Genomic DNA, 26,396 nt, shown 5'->3' with positions numbered 1-26,396 from the left:
ACCCAAATGGGCAGTAATCTATTCTCTCTGCGCCACGGCCCCTGCGGTCTTGCCTTCAGCGCCCCCTTATCGTGAGATGCTCTCGGTCTGCACAGTGAGGAGGCAGCAGCTGCTGGTCACCGCCCTCCAGCATTGCCAAGGTACCATTAAATGGCATCCGATGCGATGCCTTCGATGGTGGTGTCGATTATGGGCCGCGAGATGCACTTTTTCTCCAGTTTTTAATGATTCATCTTGCTGGGCACTTCCTAAGGAGTCTGACATTTTACAGTGCAGGTGGCTTTCTGGAAGCCTGTAATGATTGTTGCTTTGCCTTTCAGGGTTGTCTTTTCTACTTTCTTCAGCACTTTTCTTTGTAAATGAACTAAATTAAAGCTTCGGCTTAAAGGTGGAAAGGGAAGCAGCGGTGCTGGGGCCAGCCTCTGCTGTCACGTGGTGGATCTCGAGTGGCAGCCGGCTGGGCAGGCTTAGCCCCAACCTCTGCCCCACACCCCCCCTCGTCCCCTGACCTCACCATTTCCTCCGATAAGCCATCATGCTGCCAACCAACAGATAACATAACAGCCCCTGGCTAACATCCGCTGCCTTGGCTGGGGAAACCCATTCAGCACTTCTGGGGTCTGAATAGCAAAGGAAGCTCTCAGCTCACAGAGGGAAGAAGGGGAGGACAGGACAGGGGACCGCTGGGCTGACAGCGTCAGAGATTTAGGTAAGAGCAAGAATTACTGAGCACATACCATGTGCCAGACATGGGCTAAACACTCTGTTGGGATTCTATAAGAGAGCAGTCCCATTTCCCTGTGTGACAGTCCTGCTCCAGGGCCCATGCCAGCCCTTCACTATCTCCCGACATCTTAAACGGTCTCCTGGGTGACAGAAGCATTTGTAGGTGATTAGCCTTAATCAACTTGACGTAGTGGCAAGAGAATGACAGTTGCCAGTTGTTGCACTGAGAATTTTCTCAGCCTGATTTGAGCACCTTACTGTGCTGGGGTCAAACGAAGAGGGAAACGAACTTAGCCAGCCAGGCGAGAAAACAGGTAAGTCCCTGAGAGATGTATGATAATGCGCTACGGAGAGGCAGCTAACTTAGCAAGAGGCGGGGGTGTTGCCACAGAACCTTCCAGTCTCTTCTTTGAGTCAAATGGGTCATGAGTAATTGAAAATTATCTACTTAAACCCCACATAATAAAGGACACAGTGCTGGATATAGTTTTCAAATATATTGAACAGATTAATAAATGCAAAAAAAAAATGCCCAAAGCAAATAAAGGCTGCATGGAACCTAATTTCAGGGTCTGCATCTTCTTTAAATCCACGATTTGGAGGAAATCATAAAAGGGCAGTTCAAGAAATGCCAAAGCATCAAGACCCATTTCAGTTCAATCGTCAGAAAGAACATGCTCTGTTCACCCAGGAGAGCGTCACAAGCAAACCTCATAGCCATTCAGGAGCCCAACATGCCACATCTCCTCACCTTGTTTCTCTCCTTCATCCCTAATCTAAAGCATATTTAGCAGGGTGAGTCTATCACCATCTGATGTTTAAAAAACTCTGCAACACCCACCACCTCCAGCTCTGAATGCTTATCAGAAAGGTTAAAATGAATGATGCATTTCAAAACTCTGACTCAGAATTGATAAGTTTGAATGTGTTCAAAAGCTATGATTCTGGTCATGAAATTATGAATTTCAAGGTTATATGTGCTCACATGTTCTCTAAGGGGCATATACAATATATTTCTGTAAGGGTCTGTTACCCACACCAAAACCATCTCCAGAGTCCTGTGCAGCAAGGACTAAGACACTGTTCCTGAAAGCTGTAATGGTTAGGAGAAAAGCAAACAGCACCAAACATGGCTGATCTTAGGAGTAAGCAGAGGAGGCAGATATATACATGTTTGTGATTTTCAAGAACCATAGAAAATTAAGCTATACCGTGTTTATATTTCATTGACAAAAGAGATTACCGACCACTAATCTATGCACAAAAATAATTTTAATCTTCAAATTTATAAATATAATGCTTGACAGAATAAGAGAAGTAGCTGCCCTATGTGGCATAAACTAAAAGAAGACTCTCACCATTTACATTTGGGGAGTTCTCCCAAAAGGAACAGAAATATATTTTAGAATTAAGCCACGATAAAACTATCCAAATGCCCATGCTAAAATGATTGAAAAATACTTCAATACACCCTAAATTTTCCTTACCATTTTTTCTTCCTTGGCAGGTGGACTTCGAAGAAAAAAGCAGAGAGGAGCAAAAAGAATATCAATTATCCCAATAATTGTCATGAGCCACGGAAATCCAATTGCCTTTGCGATAGCCCCACCGGCGGAAGGACCTTTCAGGAAATGGAGAATTAGATAAAGCTCTTGGCAAAGATGCAAAGGTTTAAGTAGTTTTCAGAAGGCATATTCTCTGTCACGCATTGAGGCAAAGGCGGTTTTGTAAAGCCAACGTCCTCACCTACGGCATACCCCATACAAAAGGCCACGTCAGCAATGGCATACACACTCCCGTAGACGGACACGTGCCGCAGGTCCACCAGGTAGCCCATGATGGGCATCATCGATGAATCCACCATGCCTGTGGAGTCAGGGAACACAGTCTACAGAAAACTGTTGAAAACTGAAAATGGGATGAATGTCAGGACCGTGTCCTGATCTCTCAACCCAGATGCCTCTCTGTCTTCCCCACCTGCAAGTCTTGAGGCAGACTCCCTAGAGCAGTGGTCCCCAACCTTTTGGGTACCAGGTGCTAGTTTCGTGGGAGACAATTTTTCCACAGCTGGGGGCATGGGGTTGGAGGGCGGAGACAAGAGGCAGAGCTCAGGCGGTAATGCCAGCAAAGCTCTGCTCACTCGCCCGCCACTCACCTCCTGCTGTGTGGCCCAGTTACTAACAGGCCACAGGCCAGTACCAGTCTGCAACCCAGGGGTTGGGAAGCCCTGCCCTAGAGCACATCTTTCACTGAGACTGGGACTGGAACCCAGTCCGCCATTTATTTGCCTGTTCTCCATCTTGCCTCACCCTGTCCTGTCTGGGTGGTCTGTCCTCTGATGGAGGGCACCCAGTCCTTTGGTGACTCACCTGCCTTCTTCTGATCCAGCGGTTGCTGGTTACTGGTCGTGCGGACCCCTTGCCGGCTTCCTGTTGCTGCTTCCCTGATTCACTAGTTTCTGGTCCATTGTCCCTTGCCCTCAAAACGTGGAATCACCCCAATTCCTCCCCATCCACACCTTGGCCTCACACAGTTGGGAGGATCAAAAGGAACCAGAACAAGGAGTCTGAGGAACCAACCAGCCCTACTCAGGAAACTAAACTCAAAAGAGGTTTGCTCGTTATTGAGAGGAGAAAAGCCACCACCTCCAAAACCAGCATTATAGATTCTGGTCCATTGAATAGTCAGGGACAGGAAGCATAAAGAATGAGCACATGTGTTCAGAGTTCTGGGTTCAAATCCCTGGCTAGGGGAGCCCGGTCATGTCTTCTCTCTCTGGACATCAGTTTTCCCACCTATCAAATAGGGATGGAAATGCCTGGCTGCAGTGAGACCACATTTGTGACCACATCTGAGCAGCACTCAAATGTGAACTCTCTCCCCGCCCCAAGTACTAGGAGCAGCGGGGTGAGGGAGGCTTCTCTCATTCTGCTACTATTTGCTGGTCACCGAATATGTGCAAGATGCTGGGACGCAAGACGAGAACAAAAGAGCTGGCTGTTAAGCAAAGAGTGGGAAATGCATTACAATTGTGACTGATGCTATGGAGGGAGGCGCATGGGAGGACATGTTATGCTGGGGGGACCCAACCTGGCCTGAGGGGTCGGCAAAGGCTCCACTCTGTCTACTGCACTAGAGGTTTCATTCCTGCCTTGACCTGCGATGGACTCCGCGTTCACCTGTGTCATGATCAATCTGTATGTTCTCAAGGAGAAGCAAATGTATGCTATGTATCCAAAATAGTGACAGGATTTTTCCTAACACATTCCTGTGCCTTGTATTACAAAGACTCATCTCATCTGCCCGTGAAAATTCCTGCGGCACAGCTGGTCAGCACCACAGCAGCCCACCTTTTCTGTGCCAACACCCTATAAAAAATACATGCGAAGTCCTTGTCCCTCAGCCTCGTCTGAGGTCTGTTCACAGATCTGAGCCCAAACAACGTGCTCTGGGTGGGGGACTCCTGTTCGCCCACACACAGCAGCCGAGCATCCGCTTGCTTCTGCAAGTATCAGGCTTTTTCAAAATACTGGTCTTCAGGAAACAAATGACTGGTACGTGGAAGCAGTTATCTTTCTGTGGACAATCTGCAGGCTGTACTGGAACGTGGCTGCCCACAGCATCCTCTCAAGCTTCCAGAAATTCTAGGTTGAGTAATTACGGTCTGCCCACGTAAGAGGAAATCTTTTTAGTAATAGGAAAACAGCTCAATGTAGGCACGAGGCTCATGGGACTTACCAATTGCAAAACCGACTCCGAAGTTGGGAGCTATGAGTCCGTAAATGTTTTTTGCAAAAGGAATCTATAAGAGGAAATAAATGTTATATGAAAATAACATGATATCCAGCTCTAAAACATCTTGGAAAGTCTTAAAAATACGTTCTCTCCAGCCAGGTTAGGCGTGTTCCCTTCTGAAGGAAACAAGAGAAAGGAGAACCAGATCCTCCAAAGTTTTCAAGTGGGAGCCGCAACAGGTTTTGTGCTCACCATGGAAAACTAGTCAACTCCCAAATGTGGAAGACCAGCCTCCGTTTCTGACAAGGGCCGGAAGCCCTCTTTTGGGGTAGATACTCGCCATTGGCAGATGTTTTATTCTAGAAAAACATCTTGCTATTGTTCCAGGGTAGTCACCTGAAGTGTTTAAGACACTGTAATGTTTAAGATGATGGGGGAAGGGAAGGAAACATAACTATGTACAAAAATATAACTATGTAAGAAAAGATCAGAAATACCTCTCAATGACATAAAATGAAAATATATCCCTTGGAGAGTCTTGTTTAACAGTTTGAAGATGATAAAAAATTAGAAGAAAATGAAAGAGGTCATGAAACTCACTATCAACCAGCTTCCAATTGCTAAAAAATATTTCTTGGATAAGTATTTTTTATTTCACCCACGCAAACATTTTCTTTATAGACCTTCTCCACTCACTGAATGCTGTCTTTTACTCACACATAGAATGCTGACTCCAACAATGATCATTCCTAGAAGGGCGCAAAGCCACCTAGCAAAAAAAAACAAAAAAGCACCGCCAATAAATGATTATTGCTTCTCTTCCCCCCAGTCCAAATTTTCAATGGCAATCAAAACTATTACTTGCAACAGCTAAGGTAGAAACACAGGGAATTTTTTTTTTAAGGACTGACATTATTATAAGTGTTGTTTTCATTTCCTCTTACCTCCCCATTTTGTGTGCGAGTATCCCAAAAATATTGGTTCCAATGAGATAAGAGATACTAGCTGGCAAGAAAGCAACGCCTGTAAATTTATGAAAAGGACACCTTATCAGTACTGGTATCAGTCAAATGGTAGGAAAACTAATAATGGCAGGCAGGGCCGTGGAGATTAGAGCGGATGACAGGCAGCCCCAGGGCCGGCACCCGAGCAGCTCATATCCGCCGACGGCTGGAGCCAGGCCGCCCTGCGCAGCGCGCCCGACCGCACGCAGCCGCGGAGACCTGCAGACGTGACATTCATTTCTCTATCAGCAGCTTCATCTCACCCCCGCCTCTGCCCGTGGGAGCTCTCCACAGGGATGCGCACCGGCAGCGCCCGAATGGCGGAGCAGGGCCCCTGCGAGCTCACACGCCCGTGGGGCATGGTGCCTGCCTGCTCCCCCTTCGTTATTTGTAGGACAGAAGACACGTGGGAAAGTTAGGGGACATTAAGATAAGAGTGAAGAAAAAAGTTAAAATTAACCCCAAACCCCAGAACTTGGATAGTCACCATAGTTATTTTCCCTGGGAAGTTTAGAAAACGCAGTTTTCTAAACGTGTGCACAGGCTGTTGCTTGGTTTTTCCTAAACAAATGGGAGTATACTTGAGACCAGAGTCACAGCCTGACAATCGTCCTGGTGCGCTAGAGTTCTCGGAGGGGATCTGCCGGTCTGGATTCACTGACGAGGGCAGTCGGCGCCCCCCGGGTAGGGCCCAGGTCAGAAACACAACCCTCCCCAGAAATAAATGGGATTAGACCTACTGTCCTACCTCCTGCTTTTTTTCAATTAGCTTTACGAACATCTTTCCACATCAAAAAATAAATGTCTGTGTGGCCAAGTCATAGGTGACAGAAGTTTTCATGTCCAAGGTGGAGCACACTCCCAGGAGAGGGACCTTGCAACCCTGTGCGCCGAGCTGATTTCCAGCTGCTGGTGGCTGCCGGTGGCACCTGTGCCCTCTGCAGCGGACAGATGCCTGCTCACGTCAGACCAGCCGTGCCTGCCAGGGGACTGGTCCACATCAGCTCTCTCTGGCCCCTGGTCACTATCAGGACAACAGGAAATGCTCTTTCTGAAAGATGGCTTTTCAAACTCTTAAGTGTTCAAAATTCTAGTGTTTTATTTGTTTGTTGTTTTTGTTTTTTCTTGAAATCAGATATACCAGGTCTGAGTCTGAGCCTTGCCCACAGGGACAGCTGCTTTGTTGTCAACCATATGAGCACATAAATCAGACACACGGTAGATACTAGGTGGCTGACAGGTGTTCACTGCCCTCAACACACACAGGGCCCGGGGGCCTTTCTCATCCAGGCGGCTGTCAGCACACAGACAGTGTCACTGCACCTCTGCAAGCGGATGAAGGCCATCAAACCTCCAGCAGGCTGAGCCTTCCAGTACAGTCAGGACTTCAAGAAGCATTCAGCCAGAGCCGTCCTGCGTCACGCGTGCCACTCGTGAGACTGTGCTGCTTTGGTTTCCAGTCATGCGGTTCTCCAGAAATGAGCGGGGAAGCATCCCAGCAGACGGGCATCCTCTGGACTCACACAAACCCTGACCATGATGGGGTAGGGCTGGGTTGTGGGGGCCCCGGAGGAAGTGCTGTGCTGCTTGACCTTGGGTCCCCAACTCACGGGAATGGCCTTGCATTGCGTTGCCCAGGGTGCCCTCCTCACCAAGGCTCAGAGGAGCCTCAGAGGCGCCCGCAGGGGTGGGCCACCCGCTACAGACAGCAAATGAGGTGAGGTGCTTCCCTGCGCCGAGGACCCTGGACAGGCACAGGAAAGTGATTCTCTTGAAGACATCCAAGTCTATCTCTGAGGCAAGAACGGATGACCTCCCTGGAGGAACGGTGACTGTCTGCCTTGGGTGACAAGCCCCACCAGAGGAAATGGAGGCGGCCTGCGGCTTGCTATCTAGCCCAGATGGCCCAGGGCCTCGGACTGGCTTTAAAGGTTTTTTCTAAAGAGAGTTTCAGGTTGTGTCTGGAGAAGAAGAGGAGACAAAGCAGCTGAAGCCCCCCATGCAGGGCCTGATGCATTCAGTTAGGGTAATGAGTCAAGTTCATGAAGACAGCAAAACATCAGCAAAGCATCTCAGCCCAAGAGCAGTGCAGAGGGAATGCAGGACCCTCCCAGCCGTGGGCTACCAAGCACAGGGCACCTTCTGGAAACACGTGGAGGCCCACACCACCACAGGGGCCAAAGAGAAAGGAAATCTGGAGAAACACCTTCCACGGTGCTGGGAATAAGACAGGAAGGGCATCTCATCACTATTTCCTAACTTGGGGTTAGAAAAAGTCCATCCCTTCTGTGAAGTGGTGCGCTCTCCCTTGGAGCCTCTAGGTTTCCTCTGTCTCCACGTTCAGGAACTTCAGCCTCAGCTTAGCTCCAAGAATCTTTTCTCCTTCACTGAATGCCTCTTTGTTGTTTGGGGCTTGTCTTCACATTTGTTTTGTGACATAATTCACACACCATAAAGTTCTCCCTCTTAAAGTGTCCAGTTTGTTGGTTTTTAGGGTCGTCACAGGGTTCTGCAACCATCACCACTATCATAATCCAGAACACTTCCAACACCCCAAAAAGACACCTCACCCCGTTGGCAGTCCCCACTCCTCCAGGCACGTGGGGCTTTTTAATGACTATTTCTATCTGATGAAAGAACACAGCAATTCAATGCACAACCCAAAAGGCTGGGTACTCAGGCCGGGCCAGCTGCAGTGAGGCAGAAAGGACAGAGACAAGTGTGAACCTGCTGGCAGCGTGTGGTAGGACACCACTGCAGGGGGCCGATGCGGAGGGAAAGTGGGGCTGCCTGAGGAAAGCTGGGTGCACTAAAAATGTCCCCTTAATTCAGAACTGAGAGTCTCCATGAGAAGATATCAGTATTGAAGTTGAAAGAACCGTGAAAAAAAAAATCTCTAGGAAGGATAATTGACATATTCTTAAAGGAAAGGGTGTGTGTGCAGGGAGCCTTCCAGATAGTAGACAGCATCCTAACGCTACAGTAATTAAATAGGAACACACTGACACAGGAAGCCAGGCAGACAAACGGAACAGAAGAGATGACTCAGAAATGGACCCAGGAACACACGCCATTTTGAGCACAACAGAGGTGGGAGAAATCAGACACGTGATTACTAGGACCAGTGGTCCTGGGACAACTGACTGGCCATACAGAAAACAGTAACACAAGTGCGGGCCTGTGAACCAAAGGGTTGCCGGTTCGATTCCCCGTCAGGGCAGATGCCTGGGTTTCAGGCCAGGGGCTCAATTGGGGGCGCTCAAGAGGCAACCACACATTGATGTTTCTCTCCTTCTCTTTCTCCCTCCCTTCCCCTCTCTCTAAAAATAAATAAATAAAATCTTTAAAAAGAAAAAAGAAAAGAAAACAGCACCACAGATCCCTATCGCGTGCCCATGTATATCTTAATATAACTAGTCCAATTCAGAAACATGGGGAGATGCTGAACGCATTTTTCCCTCTCTTATCTCTGCCCAGGTCTGATGTCTCTATACAAATTCTGCATCCATCAAGGATGGTACAGAAGATACAGAAACTGGAGCCTAAAGAGACCCCAAAGCTCAGCGCTACCCTAAGCACTGACCCCATTAAGTGTTGAGCAGTAACAGTCACTTTATCATCCTGGTGCCTGCAGTTCAGCAGGGCTACAAGGATGAGACCCATCCCTGGGGACAAAAGTTCTAGGGTCAGAAGAGCCCGCTCCAGTCCTTACCCAGCTGCCACTTTGGGGAACACATGGTCTCCATCATCCAGATGGGCAGGGCCGGCTCCAGCATGGCAATCCCCATGTTTGCAAAGCAGATGGACCCTTTAAGGGAGCAAGAGGGTTAATACGCTTCCGGTTTGGGTCTCCAGCGTCCCTTACCATTTTCAAACACAGTTAAACCCCATGTGCCCGCAGCCAGAACCATCAGCTCCAATACCCAGAACTTCTACTTCTGTGAGAAAAAAATAACAGACCAAGGGGATAGGGAAGAGCTTGGTTTAACTTTCCTGAGTCATTAACAGAGAAAGGGAGTTCTAATTTATTGATGAAGCAACTTGCTTGAGGTCAGCAGCACAGACCACACACAGACGGGCGACCAGAGGCTCCTGCGCCCCAAAATCTAGTGCACTCAATACAGGTGTGCATACAGAATCTCTTTGCAAATGTCCATGACCACTCTGATAACCAGAACCCTTTGTAAATGCAGAACCACCTGGAAAGAGACGTGGGGAACTGTTCCCGTCATTCTGAGAGCTTCCTGTACTGTGTGCCCTGTGGAACCTCTAATTTGCTAAAATCTTGACTGAAAGAACATTGTGCAAGCGTGATTAAAGTATTCCCACAACAAAGAAAGATTTGTTTTCTTTCTTTCTGACATTTAAAGGCAGAACACAGAAATGATGCTGAAATGACTAGACCCCCCCCCCAAACCCGGACCTGCTCGTTCTGTGTTTTCTTAGATTCTATGTTTGTCTGTTTCACTTATATTAATTAGAGAGCCAGACTAGCCGCCAGCACTGTTTACGGGCCCCCTGTGATCCAGAGCCCACACATGAGCCCCTCATTATCTAGTTCTGATAGACCACACCCACACCCCTCCCCTAGATCCACTCAGGCCAGGAATCAGGCAACCAAGACAGCTCCCAGGCCCCAAAGGCTGCTGGGATTATTTAAACTAGCCCATCCTAAACTGTTTACCCCGCCCTGCTTTCCATTTCCCACGAAAACTCCAGTAAAGGCTCTGGCCTAGACCTCCCCCCGGGCACTTTCTGCCTCCTGACCAAACCTGGGGCTTTCCCATGGGGCCCCGTGTGACGTGGTATGCCTTTCCTTGGGATAGGTAAGTCGTAAAATCTTCTTTCAATGGTATTGACTTCTCGACGTTATCAGTCACCTCCATAAACTGAAATCCCGCTGGTACAAATGCGACACCACCAGGCCCCCAACCCCCGAGTCAAGGCTGCCTGGGCCTGCTGATGGGCTGACATTCGGTGCTGGCTCGGTCTCTGCATCTCCCCCCACGAACGGGGACAAAACAATGAGGGTCATAGAAAGGCAGAGGCAGGAGGGACCCAGATATCTGCCCCAAGGTGCAGGGAGTCACATCTCTGGGCGCCCACCTTCCACCACACCTTGGAGCCCAGGCTCCGAATGCATCTGAACTGTGGAATGCTCCCTGCATCACTGGGGACACAGAGAGGTTCCCCTGCGTGAAGAGGCCACCCCAGCAGGTTTACAAGCCTTCGGCCCACGAGCATGACAAACAGGACCTACACCAGGCTTACGGAGGTGCCACCCTGACCAAACCCTGCAGCAGAAGCTGGAACAAAACCAGCCTGGGGGTTGGAAAAAGGCTGAATTTGAACACCCTCAGGGGGGGCGTGCACCCACTTCACGTGGCTCCCCGGGCCCCCTCCTATTCTTGACCCCTGCTTGGACAGACCTAAGCATAACTGGAGAGAACCTGCCCTGCCCTGGCCTGACCCCCAAGGGCCCCAGCAGCCTAAGGCTGGTCCCAGGCCTTGTCACTGGGATGGTCTTAAGGGGACAGTCCTTTGTATGAATGCTGCCATGATCCTCCCTGAGACCACGGAGGCCGAGAACACAAAGCACGAGCTTTCTTAGCCGAAGGGTGATTCCCAGCCCGGCCTCCCTGCAGCTGAACAGGACGCCCTCTCTGCAGAAAGGGAGGTGCCCTCGCAGCCTTCTGGGGTGCTGCTGCTGTCGTCTCTTCATACGCGTCAAGGTGAATCAGACCCCCAGCTAAGACGCCTGCAGAAAGGCCATGAACTCCTTCCGGAAGTTCAAGACCCAACAGTGATGGTCTTTGCCGCAAACACAGCGACAAGGTTGACCCAAAACAAACCTCTGCCGCAGGGCATCTCTGTGACTCAGACACCTTTGCCCCGAACAAGAAACAACACAGGAACCTGACTGTCAGAAACTGATGCCCGAAGGAAACCATTTCTTCTGATGTAGAACCTCTCTGTGCCTCTCACACTTTCCCAGAGCCCAGCCTTTCTAGCAGCAAAATGAACACTGGTCCTCGCCATCCAACCCACCCCTGGCCCCTGGGCTGAGAAGGACCGAGGAGGGGCTGGCGGGGGCCCCACCTGCAGCGATGAGGATGTAGGGATCCTTCAGCAGGGTGGTCAGTGGCGTCCCCTTCTGGCTCTGTGGGGGAAACAGGGGTTAGAAGCGTCTACGGGGCTGGGGCAGTGCCCTCCTCTCCCAACACCTTACCTCTGGCTGCACCCGGGACGGCTGGAGCACGAAGAGCTGAATAGCTACGAGAGAAAAACAAAAGGCGTGGCCCAGCCCCCATCGACATACATGCCCAGGTCATGGCCAAGGTCCCCACATGGACTCACCTCCATCCAGGAGCACCAGGGCAGCCAGCACCAGGAACGGAGCTGTCTTCCCCACGAACTCATAGAACACGCTCCCAAACGGGGGGCCCACTGCGAGGACGAGAAAGAGAACCATGCCAGGCCCCGGGGCCAGCACCCCCTCCAACCCCACTAGGACCATCCATTTGTTTCTTCTGTTTTGCTGTTTTGTTCCAAAAGTTATTCAAGGCGGCCACTCTGTGTTCTATCCAGCAGTGGGAAGTTGCCTGGCAACTTCTTCCAAGCAGTTTTACATCTGGGACATGGGCAAGACTCTGAGGGTCACTGCAAAGTAAGGATCCAAAAGAAACATCGTGGCCACTGAGGGCGCACAGGAAACAGGGTCAGCGAGGACTTTGTCCCTTATAAAGCAGCACGGACAGGGACTTCAGGCTCCCATCGGAAGGCTGGGAATGTAACAGAGGAGAGGGAGAGGACCAGATCTCCTCTCGGGGAAGACCCCTGCCCCCGGTCTGGAGACCAGGCAGGGAGGCAGGGAGGCAGATGTGGGTGGTGGAAAGGTCCTCTCTGATAGAAACGCAGCATGTGGGAGAGGAGAGGAAGGATTTGGGCAGACCGTCCCGTTCAAGCCTGCGTTTTACGTCGGGGCCCAGGAGGTCTGGGCTCGGTTCCCCGCGGACCCCCTAGCAAGTTCAGGGGTAGAGGTGGGGTGCCCAGGTTCCCCCATGTGAGGAAGGCCCTGCCATCTTTCCAAGGCTCCACGAAAGGCAGGAATAAGAGGGGCAGCTAGGGAATCTGGCAGTGTGCCCATGGAACCAGGAAAGACTGTCACTGCCCAGCGCCAAAGAGGCTCCAGTCTGCCTGCACCGTGGACCTTACCCACCTAAGACCCCCATGGCCAGGCCGCCCAGGGCAATGCCCATGGCATTGCCTCTCTCTTCGTCGTCTGTGTACACACTGGCAAGCATGCCCATCCCTACACAGGGAAAGAAAAGGTCAGTCCACAGCCAAGCTCTGGGAGCATCATGACTCGCCTTCCCTCCCCAACCCAGACCTGCTTGCTTCCCAAACCGGTCAGATGAATGAAAACACAAGACCGAGGTGAATCCAACACAGAGGTGGGCTCCTTCTCCGAGAGCCCGCCCTCCGCCAACCGCCACCACCAATCCTGTGATTCCCTAAATGACCCAGCTAGTGGCGCGAGGGGCGGGCCAGCCGGGCAGCGCCCGTGGCCCCTTTGACAGACGGAGGAGCCCCGGACACTGACTCACTCGGGCATTTCCACACCTACCAGCTACCGAGGAGCAGGAGGAGCCGACGCCCTGCAGCGACCTGGCGATCAGCAGGAAGGCGTAACTGCTGGAGAAGGCGAACACTGCAGAGGGAACCACGAACGGGCCAGGTCGCGTCAGGGCAGGCCAGCCGACACCAGGGCCGAACCCCATCCCACAGAGGCACCGCTGAGCCCTCAGCCCGATGCTTCATTTCTGTAGCAGCCACACGGTGTTTCCGCCCACGAAGACCCGCCCCTGTCAACTGCTTTCTGCAGTTTTTGCCAATACTCCCGGCCCCCACCCCCACCCCAGGCTGTGTTCTCAATTCCCCCACTCGTGGCCATCAGAGCGCATCCTGGGACCCACACTCCAATGGCAAACACGAGACACTTACTGATCGTTGAGATAAACATGATGCAGAATCCCGCAAACATGGGGATCGGATAGCCGATTCTGCAAAACAAAACCATGAGGCAAGTCTGGCAACTACTTTGTTTTCTTAAGCCTTTCTACGGAGTCTCTCCCATGTTCCCTGTGGGACCAGGAGGATAAGCGTTTGGTCAACTTCTCTAAAAATTCATATAGTTGGTGCTTCCTGCGTGACCTTTTTGTGCTGTCTTAGGCTGTGAATACATTTATGGACTGCCACTCTGAACAGGAATTTCTCTGGAATCAATGTTAACACAATATTGGCAAGTAACCCAGGACATGGCCAAAATAGATGGTCCCTGTTTCCATCATTTTAAAAAATTATTTCTTTAATTATAGTCTTTGCTGGAGCTTCACCAAAGGGACAATTGCAATCAAATGATTCTAGTAAAAGGTCATCTAGTGATTTGACTGGCCGCAGAGACAGCTGTGCTAAGTCTAAGAGGCACGAGGAAGCAAGATGTTCAAATCTGTCTTCAGGCTGACCTCAGTCAGGCCAGCCTAGAAAGATAGGCCTAGTTTTCTGTGCAAAAGCTCAACATCCTAATTGCTCCATAAGACCACTGCCCATTTAGAGCTCTGTCACCAGGCAGATGGTGTGATGGGAAGACCTTGGCCTTTCCCTATCTCACCCCTGGATGGACATCCAGCCCGGCCACTTAACCCAGCAAGTCTCTCCACCAGCCTCCCAGACAGCCCACCACTGCCCACCTCCCAGGACTGGTGTGAATATAAAATTAGTTGTGAACCCTGGCCAGGTAGCTCAGTTGGTTAGAGCATCGTCCCAAGGCTGCGGATTCAATCACTAGTCAGGGCACATACAAGAATCAACCAATGGATGCATACATGAGTGGAACAACAAATCGATGTATCTCTAAATGAATAAATAAGTAAATAAGTAAATATTGGGATGTGGGGGTACACTGCTACCAGGGCACCTGGAACAGAGATGGTGCTTCAGGAATTTCACTTTCTCCCTTGTCCTTCCTTCTTTGCTCTCTATTGCTGCTGATGAAGCAGACAGCTTGGTCCCTGCCGTGTGGGTGGGGCAAAAGGGTGAAGGCAACTTCCTAGCCCCTTGCCCCAAATGACAGTGCAACGCTGGCTGGGCCCCCGCTCCCCGGAGCCGTGCGTCAGCCCACAATAGCCCCGAACGCCTCCAGGCCTCATCTTTCCCTGGCCCCAGTCCTAGACCAAAAAAGTCCTGAATCCCAGTCACTCAGCCTTGAGGAGAAGAATCATAGTATCAAGCATTCAATTCTCCAAGCACTTACACCCGTCAGCTCAATGATGTGATGAGGACAGGCAACCACCTTCCTATTTCACAGATGAGGAAACTCAGGTACAAGAAGTAACTCACTGGATATCCTAAAGCTAATGTCACTCGGGCCATTCTGTCCAGTCCAGGGCTTTTCCATGCGAACTCTCCCACATCCTCAGGTAGCCAAAGGGCACACCTGGCTTTCAGTACGACCTTTCCAACAGTTCCCCTGGTCATGCTCTTTATTTTTTTAACTGCTTCATGTGCATCTAGAAACCAAATAGCATCCCCAAAATAACGACAGATTCCCTGGCAGCCTCCCACCCCCACTCACCCACACAGATGTCCCTACTGTAACCAGAGACGAGCTTTTAACTCAAGCAGTGCCCAGGCCAGCCAGGTGAATCAGGACAGACACCAGGACTCTGATCCATCGTCCAGATGGCCATCCAATGACAGCTTCTCTTGTCTCAATGAGCCAAGAGCTGCCTGCTCTGTGCTCTTTATTCATGGAGCAAAAGGACCCCCTGCACCCTAGGTCCCGCACAGTATAGCGGGACCAAAGAAGGAAACTTCCAGAAGGCTCAGAGAGGAGAGCTCGCAGGCAGTTTATACCTCTCAGCAACTATTGTCCTTCTGGGGAGAGAACCCACATGTGACAATACTTGCAGCTGCCCCAGAATAAACACAGGCTCCCCACTGCTTCTCATACATTCCTTGGAAAACCATGCAGGTGCCGAAGCTGTTGGAATACCAGTGAGACTGACGCCCAGTCCCCAGCTCAGCCGCTGTCCCAGGTCACCTGGCAGGACACAGGTGGGGTGGGCTCCTTCTCAGCAGGAGGCCCGGCCTTCCCTGAGACCGTGAGGAGGGACCCAGCAGGCGGTGCCCCTGAGATTCTCTCTGCAATGCTGAGAGGTAGCTGGCTTCATTCCCATCCTCCAGACAGCCACCTGGATACTCAGCCAATTGAAGTAACCTGCCCCCAGTGCAGGGCAACAGGTGTATCTCCAGCACCTAAGGTGTGCCAGGTCCTGCTAGTGGACACTTTGGTGGGGATGCCAGTCCCACGAGTGCAGGTTCCCACGCGGTGGGTGGGACGGAAGGCGCACAGTGTCACTGAAAGCCAGGTGGCTCTGAACCTGCAGGACTCTGTGCTCTTGGAGGATTCTTTCTACCATCTCCAGGTGCTGAGTTTTCTTAAAACACACCACAGCTACTGTTTTCAAAATTCACTTGTAATTTTATTAAAGAATGTATGGGCTAACCAAGGGGCAAATTTGAAGGGACACACAAAGGCTGGCCAGTCCAAACCCTCGTCCTGGATGAGAAAGCGAGACTTGGAGATGGGGCAGCTCACCCACAGGTGCAGAGCAAGCCAACGGCTTCAGACAGCAGCGGGCTCACGGGGCTTCCTTCACGTCTCCAGGCACATGGGCCCTCCACTTTCAGTGCTGGCCACGCTGCCGGCAGGGCTGCCCTGGGGACAGTGCCAGGCGGCCTTTCCCTGCAGCTCGGCCCCAACACAAAGACAACACTTCTGGGTCTCTACCCTCAACCTCTTCTAGCCCCCTGAGCTCCCACCTCAAAAGGAGGGTCATCCAAGGCCCCAGGATCACTGAGTGATGACGGGCAGATCCCCAAAACCCTTTATCCTTTCCCACGATGTCTCCTAAATGGACAGAACCTCAACTGTCATTAGTCATAAACATTTGAGTCAACCTCTCGTCTCAATTGAATGCCATCTCAATTCAGGTATTGCTAAGCAAACCTTTAACCGGATCTCCCTGGTGAGTCATCCCAGCCCACGGTCATCCTCCACAGAGCACCAGGGAGCAGTTAATCCAATTGGATGAAACTAAAAATCATATTTGGAATCCCTAGAAAACAGTGCAAAGCAGTTAAAGTTGTAGCCACTATATACACCCCTACAGGGTCTGTGGAGAAACCGCATGTACCCTCACTCATCACTGACAAGCAATACTTTTTCTTTAACGCCACAAACTAGTTCACCTTTGCCAGACAGACTAATCAAGCTCCAGACCTCAGTTCCTCCCTTCGTGGTAAGTGACAAAAGCAAGGGCACACAGTCGGGTACAAACGATCACCAGAAAGGACAAGAGATGACATCTCCTTTTTCATTGATCCCAACACGCCCCTAAAAGGTGAGTGAACATCATCAGTCAATGGAACACATTCATAGGATTCACTGGGAAGTTTACGGTCAATCATTTTGTAAATGGAACCAAATCCTCCGGTTTAGCCCATGACTGTCTTTTTCAGCGACTAGCTGTGTGCAGGGAGTTACGTGAGCCATGGGTTTCTCCCTCGCCTAGGTGTCCCCCCTGTTCCCTGACACACAGCTCAAGTGGGGGCTTTGCTCCCATGACAAGTGCCCCAAGCCACGGCCAGCTGCTTCTGATTTCAGAAGCAAAGGCTCCGACACGTCCTCCAACAGCAGCTAGGGCAGGAGCTCCCTTTCCACAGCAGCTGGTTTCCCTGTCCCCGGAGAAGCTGAAAAGGTCACTGCTTATCCTACAGAGCCCACTTCAGACCCACTGGCTGAAGCAAGAGAAAAAAATAACCGTCGTAGATTTCATAGCGATTTTGTGCCCTGTGGCTTTCTTCTTGCCATTCAGATGTTAGCTCCGATTTGTGAGGGAAAATAACTGGCTTTCAAACATACTAGGTAACTATGGAAATAAATTAAGCCACTGTCGCTGGCTTGATGAAAAGCAGACCACTGACACAATGACAGGCTAAGGAGGGAGGACAGGCAGCTGCCCAGCCCCCAGAGTTAACCCTTTCCCTCGCCACCCAGTACATGTGGAATAACTTTTAGTTCTAAAGATGTAAATACTATGTAATCCACATGCTAAGGAAGTGAAGATGATAATTCCATGTTCTTAACCTGACTTCTGGACAGAGACATGTAAAGGTGTTTTCACACAGTACCTGCCTGGAGCATTCCTGTCATGCGCATGGCTATCTGAAAATCACTTGCTGGGCCAAATGACAACAGGTGTTGCTAGTGTAGGTCCCTCTACCCACTTTCACACACAAGCAATCATGAAATAAATAAACTGGAGTTAGAAAATAAGTCACAAGAGCCTCAAAGATGGAAATCAAGTCAACCAAGGCACCTGCAGGCCTTAGCACGTGTTATTGGTTATTTGATCACTACAGTTGGCCAAAATCAAAGGTCCTTTGCTCCAACCTGGTCACATATTTTTCAGTAAAAATATGGTACCAGAAGAGGAAGTGAAAGATAAATTACTTGTATTATATTAGCCGCCAGATGAACACGTATATGCTTCCCAAGAACAGTACTTTTTTATTTTTAGGGTTTGGCAGGCGATCTTATCTGATATATAAAACAATAGACAGAGAGCCTGCCTCTTGTATCACCCACCCACAGATGCCACTCATGCGGCCGTGAATGTGGGGGTCTGGGATGTAACATGGGGGATCGGGTTGTGATGTGTGGAATGTGGGGGCCTCATTTCAGAGTGGGGGCTTTGCTCCCATGACAAGCTTACATCAAGAGGCTTTAGATAGAAGCGGCTCCAAGCAGCCTGTCTCTAGGCGGCTCCCCCATGTCTTGGGGGATGCAGGAGGCCTCCCTTTTCCCCACTGTCAAAAGCATTGCAGAGATGCTAGGAAGCTGACCAGCTCACATCAGCCGCTGGAAACAGAGATTTTTATACGGCGGAGGAGATGCGGGAAGGTCCACATCCCAAAACCAGGCTGATTTTTTCCTGAACTCCCTGCCCATTGCTACAAACAGCAATCACCTATCACCGTTTGGGCCTTTGCCAGTTCAGCCTGGTACCACCAGAGCACCCAAGTCCACGCAAGAAAGAGAGGTTTTGACCCGCATTATTGATTTTTAGTAGCCAAACATGCAAACTGTATGACGGTAAGCCGGTGGAAAGAAACAGGAAGAGAGGAAGATTCCCAGACACAGTCTGGACCCTGGCTCTGTCCAGCTGGATGGGCACTTTCTCCTCCTGAATGGGAAAACCCCTTTGGCAAAATCCTAGGACTGGCTCAAAGCTTTGGCCAAAGTCTCCTCAAGCTCTGGTGCTCTGTGTTTTTAACTACTCTTTAATCAGAAACATGCTAAATCAACTGTAAAATGCTGTTTGAAATACACTTGTTTACCGCACAGAAAAGGTGAGTCCCACATCATGTTGGTAATTGAGGATGTAACCAGCACAAATTACATCAAAGACTACGTGCTGTGGCTTACAGGGGAAGATTCTGTAAAGGAAAATGGGGCATGTTTATCGCTTCTCTGAGCAGAACCGGGGAGTGCCCAGAAATGCTGCAAGTCCCCAGATTCAGGCCTACAGGGCTTGGAAACTACTGGAAAATGACAAATCATGCTCATTTTTGGAGGGACAGAGTTCATTCAATTATTCTGTGAACATCAATACTAAAATGTATTTGCAAATTTCCCACATTATAAGGCAGCGCTAAAAGATGAAGGTCATTTGCTGGGTAGCTGGAGGAAGCAGTTACGGTTTACAATTTTCCTATAAACTCCAAAGTGGATTACTCACCATAAAAATAAACTAAACTTCACAGGCACAAAACAAAATGAGGTTTCGGTTGGAAGACTTTTTTTTCCCCCCCCAGAGCCCCAAACATGAGCCTTGGGTGCTGCAGTGTCAAAGCATTTGGAGTATTTAACATAGAGGAAAGGTCGCACTAGTCATAAACAAGCTTCTTCCCCACGGAACAAGCAAAGCATTAAAAGCAAGAACGGGACTTTTGTAAAGCTCTTCACCTGCCGCTTGCATTTGGAAGACTGGAATACTCACATCAATCAGCCGGGTTTTTAATCATGACACGACACGGCTGGTGGCCGTCGCACCCGCGGTAATAGCCAGGCATTACTGCAATAATGTCTCCAATTTTCCCATATAGACTCGAGCTGTTTGCTTTATGAGGCAACAAAACCCTGAGCCTTTTCCTGCCATTACAGCGGATCCATTTTCAGAAGCGCTCTTAGTCTTGAAAAGAGAAAAAGAAAACCACCCTGCCACCACCGACAACTGTTGGGTTCTCCTCCTAAAGAACAGAGGAGCCCGGTCAACGGCACCTCGCCGATGGTGCTCCTCGGTGGGCGCGGGCAGGCCGTCGTCGCTGAGGGAATTTGCTTAGTGTCTTTTAGGTGGCAGCTTCATAGCACTGCTCCACGTGGGCCAGAATGGCTTGGGATTGTCCGAATGGACTCAATGGCACGACTCAGTCTAGGTCATCAAAGTGCATAAATGTAAACTGTGCTTCCGTCCGACTCACCACGGGTACATTACCTGCGACCTCCGTGTGTCCGAGGGCAGCTTGTGCTGGGGGAAGGCAGATCTCTGTACCTCTTTAAGCCTCTGCCACCCACTCCGGCCCTAGAGCTGGTGTCACTCCCTCAGCCACATGGGGCCTCACTCTAAGAGGGCCCCAGGCTTGGCTGAATGCTTGTTGTTGACCTCTTGAGATGCTTAGTCATAACTGAAACAAAGGACCCTGCTGGCCCTGCCCACCCCCCCTTTCTGAGGCCCAGGCCTGGGCAAATGTAAAGAGCTCCCTGTTCCCAGCCTACACGGGGTGTTGGGCGACCTGCTTAGGATTGGGCTTGGCTTGCTGCCTCTTCAACTTGGCATTGGAACCTCTAATGGCGTTCCAATAGCCCCTCAATAAAACCCCACTCCTTTCTCAGCCTAGCACTTGGGGCCTTTTATAGACCAGCCCACTCCATTCTCTATTCCCCCTGCTCTCCCTCCTCCCCCTCCCCCTCCCCCCGCCATGACTGCACTTCTTTTTCATCTCAGTCTTTGTCTTTGTTCATGTTCCTAGGACTCTGAGCACTTCCTCCTCTAGTTTTTTGCATTTCTGCCTTTGGAGCTATACTGTTTAGACAGAAGCCCACCACATACACTGCTCGGGCTTCCCCTCCTTGCAGCTAACACCCCCTCCCCTCCATTGCAAGCCCTGGTCCTACACTGAGCCCCCATGGACCAGGCAGAGCTGGGCCACCTCTGCTGTAAAAGAACAAAGACTTGCTGGGAGGTCGTCCCCCTCCCCCCAACAATGGAGATGTGAACAAAATAACAGGGGGGGGGGGGTGTCCAAAAAAGTCCAGAACATCTAGGTTAGCATAAAGCTAGTGTGGGCATTATTTAGGGCATTATCAGCTAGTTTGAATTATGCAGAAGACAGCTTCAATGGTCTTCCCTGTGTGCTCGTGGACACAGGTCAGTAACTGGCAGGAGACAGACTTGTTACACTGCCCGTGACCTCCACATCAGCTAAGACTTCCTTCTCTGCAGCAAGATGACCCATCTCTTCCCTCATCCTCCACTCGGCCATCTACCTGAGCCAGCTCTAAAGACGCCATCTTGGCTTTCGGTGAGGAAGTGCGCAACCAAAAGTGGAAGAGAAGAGAAAACTGCATGATACAGAGAATCCAATGATGAAATCTGGCATTTAGACAGAATCAAAGTTCTCCCACATGGGGAGGGCCTCTGTATTCTGTTTTAGTATTTTCTTACTTTTTAAGCAACAGAAGTAGCAATGGAAGGTGAAAGAAATAGGAAAACATAATTAACTATGGACAGAAACATAAGGGGAAGGGATTGGATTTTTCCCAGCTCACTCCCTGCCACACATTGGTTCCCAGATTTGGATAAATGAATGAGAAACAGAATCCCAGGGGAAAATGAGCTTGGAGCAATGTAAATATAAAACTCTTTGGCCAAAATAACGTAACCTACCTGTTGGTCAACAGTCCTATGAACGGGTTGGTGAGGAGCTGGACCGTGGCTTTGGAGGCAAACAATAGGCCAACTTGCACATTTTCATCCAGGAGGTCTTTGTTTTCCCTGGGACAGTCAGAAGGGCCAACTGACGCATTTGTCACCATGTGCTGTGTGGTGGCCTTAGGCAGCAGGTCACCCTGAAGGTCTCTGGTGTTGTTGCCGGTGACCATGGTGGAGTTGTCATAACAGGAGAAGATTCTCTGGAAACTGCCCGAGGTGGAGGCTGTGAGGGTTGGCCTGGCAGTCTGGATTTCGGTCACATTTTTCCCATGTTTAATGCTGTACAAGTAACTTGGAATGATGGGGACTGGGGACAAGAGCAGAAGAGGAAGGTGGTGATTGTGCTGAAACTTTCCCTGGGACAAATGCCAGAAAATCTGTGGTCACATCAAATGCCAAAGGAGATGCAGAGAGGTGGGATGTCTACACAGAAACGCACCCCACCCCCATACTGACACTGGAACAATCCCACATTACTCAGCTCCCCAGAGAGGACAAAGCCCCAGGAGGCTGAGAAAGGTCCATCTGCTCTCAGAACCAGTTACTGTGCAGAACCAGCCAGCCGGCCCCAGAGAATCCTGTCCTTTGTAGGGTTTCTCATTACAGAGTTCCTTCACAGGAACACGTCTGGGGAAAGCAAAATTTGATCTGAGGCTCCAAAGACCTTTCACTGAATGAATGAAGGAAATAGAAACCTCAATTTCACTGTGTGTCTTAGAAAAAAGTAAACCTGCAGGAAGTAATCATCTGGAAATTCTGCAACAGGCCCAGTTCATCTCTCTATTTTTCACATGGGAACTGACAAGTTTTCATCTTATCTGGAAAATATAAGAATTTCTGAGAGCCCTGGTCAGGTAGCTCAGTTGGTAAGAGCATCACCCTGATACGCCAAGGCTGTGCGTTCAATCCCTGGTCATGACACATGTAAGAATCAACCAATGTTTGCCTTCCTTTGGCTGCCTACATGTACAAAAAAAAAAAAAAAAGAATCAACCAATGAATGCATTAGTGAATGGAACAACGAATCAATGTTTCTCTCTCCCCTTCTCTCTCTAAAAACAAATAAATAAAACTTTCATAAAAAAGAATTTGAGACTTTTATATAGGAAAAGAAAAACCTTTTGATGTAACAGAAGCTCTGGGCATGTGTGTAAGAACAGAGCCTTCAACACCAAGGAGCAGGGAAGCCCTTGTTACTGAACTCAGAGGTGCCTCACATCTCTGATCAGTTTTGAGGTGAAAACCTGACTATCTGATTCTCTGAAAACTGTCTTAGGCGGTAACCCAACCCGAGAGCTGAAATTTTAAAAAATAATTTTTTATCCATTAAAAATTTGACCCATGGGCATGAACAACAGGGTGGGGATTGACTGTGGGAAAGGCAACAGGGAGGGCGGGGCAGGGGAGAGCAATGGGGGAAAAATGGGACAACTGTAATAGAACAACAATAAATTCTTTTAAGTTAAAATGAAAAAAAAAGGATATTTTTTAAGGAAAAGCATGACAAATATTTTGCTGTTAATGGGGCTAATTAAGAGATCTAGGATTAAATTATTTAGTTTTTTTAAATCCATTATAGAAAAAAGGACAAAATGAACACTGCTCAAATTGCTCTTGAAACGGTCTTGAAATGTTCGCATCTTGAGTCATTCACAGATACAATAAATTGAAATGTTACTTCCCTTTTCGGAGGGATAGATGTTTACTTTGTTTCTTTAGAGGTTACACCAAATTATTAACCCTCTTTTTTGGGTAGCATAATTATTATAACATTACTTTGAACTCTGGGAATTGCTAGTCCTTAACATTAATCTTCATTGCCGTGAAACTGGACAGGGAGAAGCTGGAAATTATCAAGAGGAAACACAAGTTATGGGTTTTATCGGATGTCACATTTTTGACCTGACCACCAGTAAAACAAAGCCACAACGCGCTCTTACTAGCCGAGGCGTGGCAGTCTTGGGGGCTGTGTTTTTGCAAAGCAGTGTTCTCCAACTTTCCCAGGCCACACGGAGCTCCAGGACCGCGCTCGGGTAAGCGGAGCGCCCAGGGAAGGGGTGCCCCGGAAGGGCCAGCCCCGTACGTACCCACGACGGTCAGCAGCATGTTGTCCAGCAGCAGCGCGAGAAACACGATGAACAGGATGAGCTTCCGGGAGTGACGGCTGTCCAGCAGCCAGCGGAGCAGCGCCCAGTCGCTCAGGGCCATGGCTTGGGGCTCGGCTGCGGGCGCGGCGGGAGGTGAGGAGCCGTGGAGGGCCTGGGGACCCCCCACCCCCACGCCCAATGCCCAGACTTCCCGGGCCGCAGAAAGGGCTGCACGGGCAGGTCCCGGTGTCCTACCCTCGGCTCACCTGCGGCGACTGCGTCCTCACCTACACCTTTGCTCCTTGTTAATAACGCCGAAGGGCGCCGTCGGGGCGCGCACCTGAGTCGCGCTAATACCACTGCGCGCTCGGAAAGCGCCGCGGGAGCCAGCGCACTGCCTGTGCGTCCTGCCCCCCGTGCTCGCCTCGGTCTTCCGGAGCCCCGCCAGCAGCGCCTTGGGAGCTTCCCCTGTCCCCAGGTCCAGCCCCCCTCTCCCCTGCGCCCCGGCGGCGCTCTACCCCAGCACCAAGCCCTGCGGGCAGGGAGCAGAGTGCGCGTTACCTCGCGGTCACCGGCGGCTGCGAGCTCTGGCCGCTGCGCTGTGGGCTCCGTCCGCCCGGGTGCCTCGGGTCGCAGTCTCCACCCTAGCGCCCCGCAGCCGCTCAGTTTAGCGGGTCCGGCTCTGACGTCACGGCCGGCGCCTAGCGGGGGCGGAGGGTTGGGGCGCCGGAGGGGCCGCTGTCGCTGAGCGGGAGGGGCCTCCCCCCGTCCCGCCCAGACCCCTGCTTTCCTGCCTGTCCCGCGTCTCTCCCCAGGTTGCCAAGTCCGAAGCTGCCCGGAGCGCAGACTCTCCTCCGCTCCTGCACTTGGCCGCATTCCCTATGGACCTGGGATGGGGTGGCGGGGAGCGTCTGGGGCGCAGAGAGAGGTGAGAGCTCCAGAGCAAGGGGTCAAGGATCCCTGGGTGAAGGGTCAGGAGCTAAGGTGAGGAGTCAGGATTCAGTGCTTTCATCTGGCCCCAGGTAGGGGCTGAAGCTGCTCTTCGATCCTCACTGTCCCTGAAATTGACCGCCAGGTCATGGAGGCTGGGTAACTGTGCCAGGAAAGGGGTCATAGGGTGTTGGGAGTCAGGGACAGACACCACCCCTCCCCTCTGCCACCTTTGGAGCCTAAGGCAGGTGCCACTTGAAGTCTTTGAGCCTCTGACCTTTGGGTACCCTCAAGCTGGCCGTGTGCAAACAGGATAAGGGGACTGGGCGGTTGGGGAAAGAAAATGTGCTACCTATGTACAGTGGATACTCCTCAGTCGTTAAACATGATGCAATATTGCCATTTGCAACAACACGGGTAGATCTTGAGAGTGTCATGCGAAGTGATGTAATTCGGACAGAAAAGGACAAGAACCGTATGATTTCACTCATGTGGGATATACAACAAAAAGCAACAAATGAACAAAAAAAAAAAAAGAATAAAAACACAAAATCATAGATGCAGACAACAGAACTGTGGCTACCAGAGGGGAAGGGCGTGGGGGCGGATGAAGAGGGTAAAGGGAGCCAAATATAAGGTCACAGAAGGAGACTAGACTTTGGGTGGTGAGCACATAATGGGATATACAGGTGATGTATTATAACGGTGTACACCTGAAACTTATATAATGTTATTAACCGGTATCGCCCCAATAGATTTAATTTAAAAAGAAAAGAAAAGGAAAGGAAAAAGAGAGGTGGTTGACAGGAAGACCATTGTCTTGTCGGGGCTGATGTGGAGTTGTAATCCTCACTACCAAGGGATAAGGCTCCCCCTGTGACATCCACATCCCTCCATTTTATAAACAGGAGAGAAAGGGACAGCCTCCTGACATAACGGGAGCTCTGGAGGCTCTTCCAGGAGGCCGGAAAACAGGAGGCATTTTCTTGGAAAGCCACTGAGGATAAATGTTATCCTGCCACGGTCTCTGAGCAATGGAGTTCAGGCTTGTTTCATTGGTGTCTGCTGCCCTCGGGGGCAGACTGCTTAGGGAAGCAGGGGGGCGGTGCTGCCGCCTCCTCTTCACCTCCTTCCTTCCTTCCAGACACCCCCGTGTTTTCCATTGCTGCCCCTGACATGTGAGAAAGATTGCTGGATAATAAGTAGGTCGATAACATGGGGTCTCTGGCATGTCCGAAGATGGGTGTAACTTAAATATTTAACAGGGAGAGGAGAAGGAAAGCCACCCAAGAGGAGAGAGCAGATGGCAGGAGTTGTTGTGTCTGGGAAGGGGATCACATTCATGGGGGTGCCCCGAAGTGCCTGGGGTTTCAGAACCCAAAGACACAGACCCTGCCCCCATGTCCCTGAAGCACAGAGGCATCATGGTTAAGGGCTCTGGTGAGGGTGCCTGGGTCCCAGCCAGCGACTTCCTGGATCAGTAAACTTGGGCAGGTTATGTATCCTCTCCACGCCTTAGTTTCCCCATCTCTGAAATGGGGCTACTAATTGGACTTATTGCAGTGCTGGAATAGGATGAAGTGGGATCACACAGGCATGCCCTCAGAGAATGAGAGCCCCGCAAGTGTCTGCCATTCATTCATTCAACAAATATTTGTTGAGGACTTACTAGGTGCCGGGCACTATTGATCATGGGGAGACAGTAACGGCCCAAATAGACAAAATTCCTGTCCTCAGGGTGCTTACACATTCTGGTAGAAAGGCCATCATGGTGAATACAAGAAGCCACACCAACT

The 26,396-nt window shown here is 50.4% G+C and overlaps 1 protein-coding gene and 1 non-coding gene across 2 annotated transcripts in view; one reads left to right on the top strand and one right to left on the bottom strand.

The window, feature by feature from the left end:
- SLC18A2 (solute carrier family 18 member A2) overlaps positions 1-24,294 on the bottom strand; it is a 29,372-nt gene extending 5,078 nt beyond the window's left edge. The window contains exons 1-15 of the mRNA XM_090278667.1: positions 24,232-24,294; positions 23,671-23,805; positions 21,539-21,890; positions 13,470-13,528; positions 13,093-13,176; positions 12,685-12,777; positions 11,823-11,912; positions 11,695-11,738; positions 11,565-11,625; positions 9,178-9,273; positions 5,406-5,484; positions 5,179-5,230; positions 4,465-4,528; positions 2,473-2,592; positions 2,214-2,347 (exon numbers count right to left, since the gene is read on the bottom strand). Of these exons, the coding sequence (XP_090134793.1) occupies positions 2,214-2,347; positions 2,473-2,592; positions 4,465-4,528; positions 5,179-5,230; positions 5,406-5,484; positions 9,178-9,273; positions 11,565-11,625; positions 11,695-11,738; positions 11,823-11,912; positions 12,685-12,777; positions 13,093-13,176; positions 13,470-13,528; positions 21,539-21,890; positions 23,671-23,791 (1,449 nt within the window). The 5' untranslated portion in view covers positions 23,792-23,805; positions 24,232-24,294. The remainder of the gene's footprint in view (positions 1-2,213; positions 2,348-2,472; positions 2,593-4,464; positions 4,529-5,178; positions 5,231-5,405; positions 5,485-9,177; positions 9,274-11,564; positions 11,626-11,694; positions 11,739-11,822; positions 11,913-12,684; positions 12,778-13,092; positions 13,177-13,469; positions 13,529-21,538; positions 21,891-23,670; positions 23,806-24,231) is intronic.
- Positions 6,046-6,173, top strand: LOC150010690 (small nucleolar RNA SNORA3/SNORA45 family). The gene has a single exon (XR_016511550.1). It is a non-coding gene; the product is annotated as a small nucleolar RNA SNORA3/SNORA45 family (small nucleolar RNA).
- Positions 24,295-26,396: the final 2,102 nt, after the last annotated feature.

Source organism: Furipterus horrens, unplaced genomic scaffold, assembly GCF_987537825.1.
Source record: "Furipterus horrens unplaced genomic scaffold, mFurHor1.1.pri manual_scaffold_5, whole genome shotgun sequence".
NCBI lineage: Eukaryota > Metazoa > Chordata > Mammalia > Chiroptera > Furipteridae > Furipterus > Furipterus horrens.
This window is presented reverse-complemented; position numbering and strand designations above follow the sequence as displayed.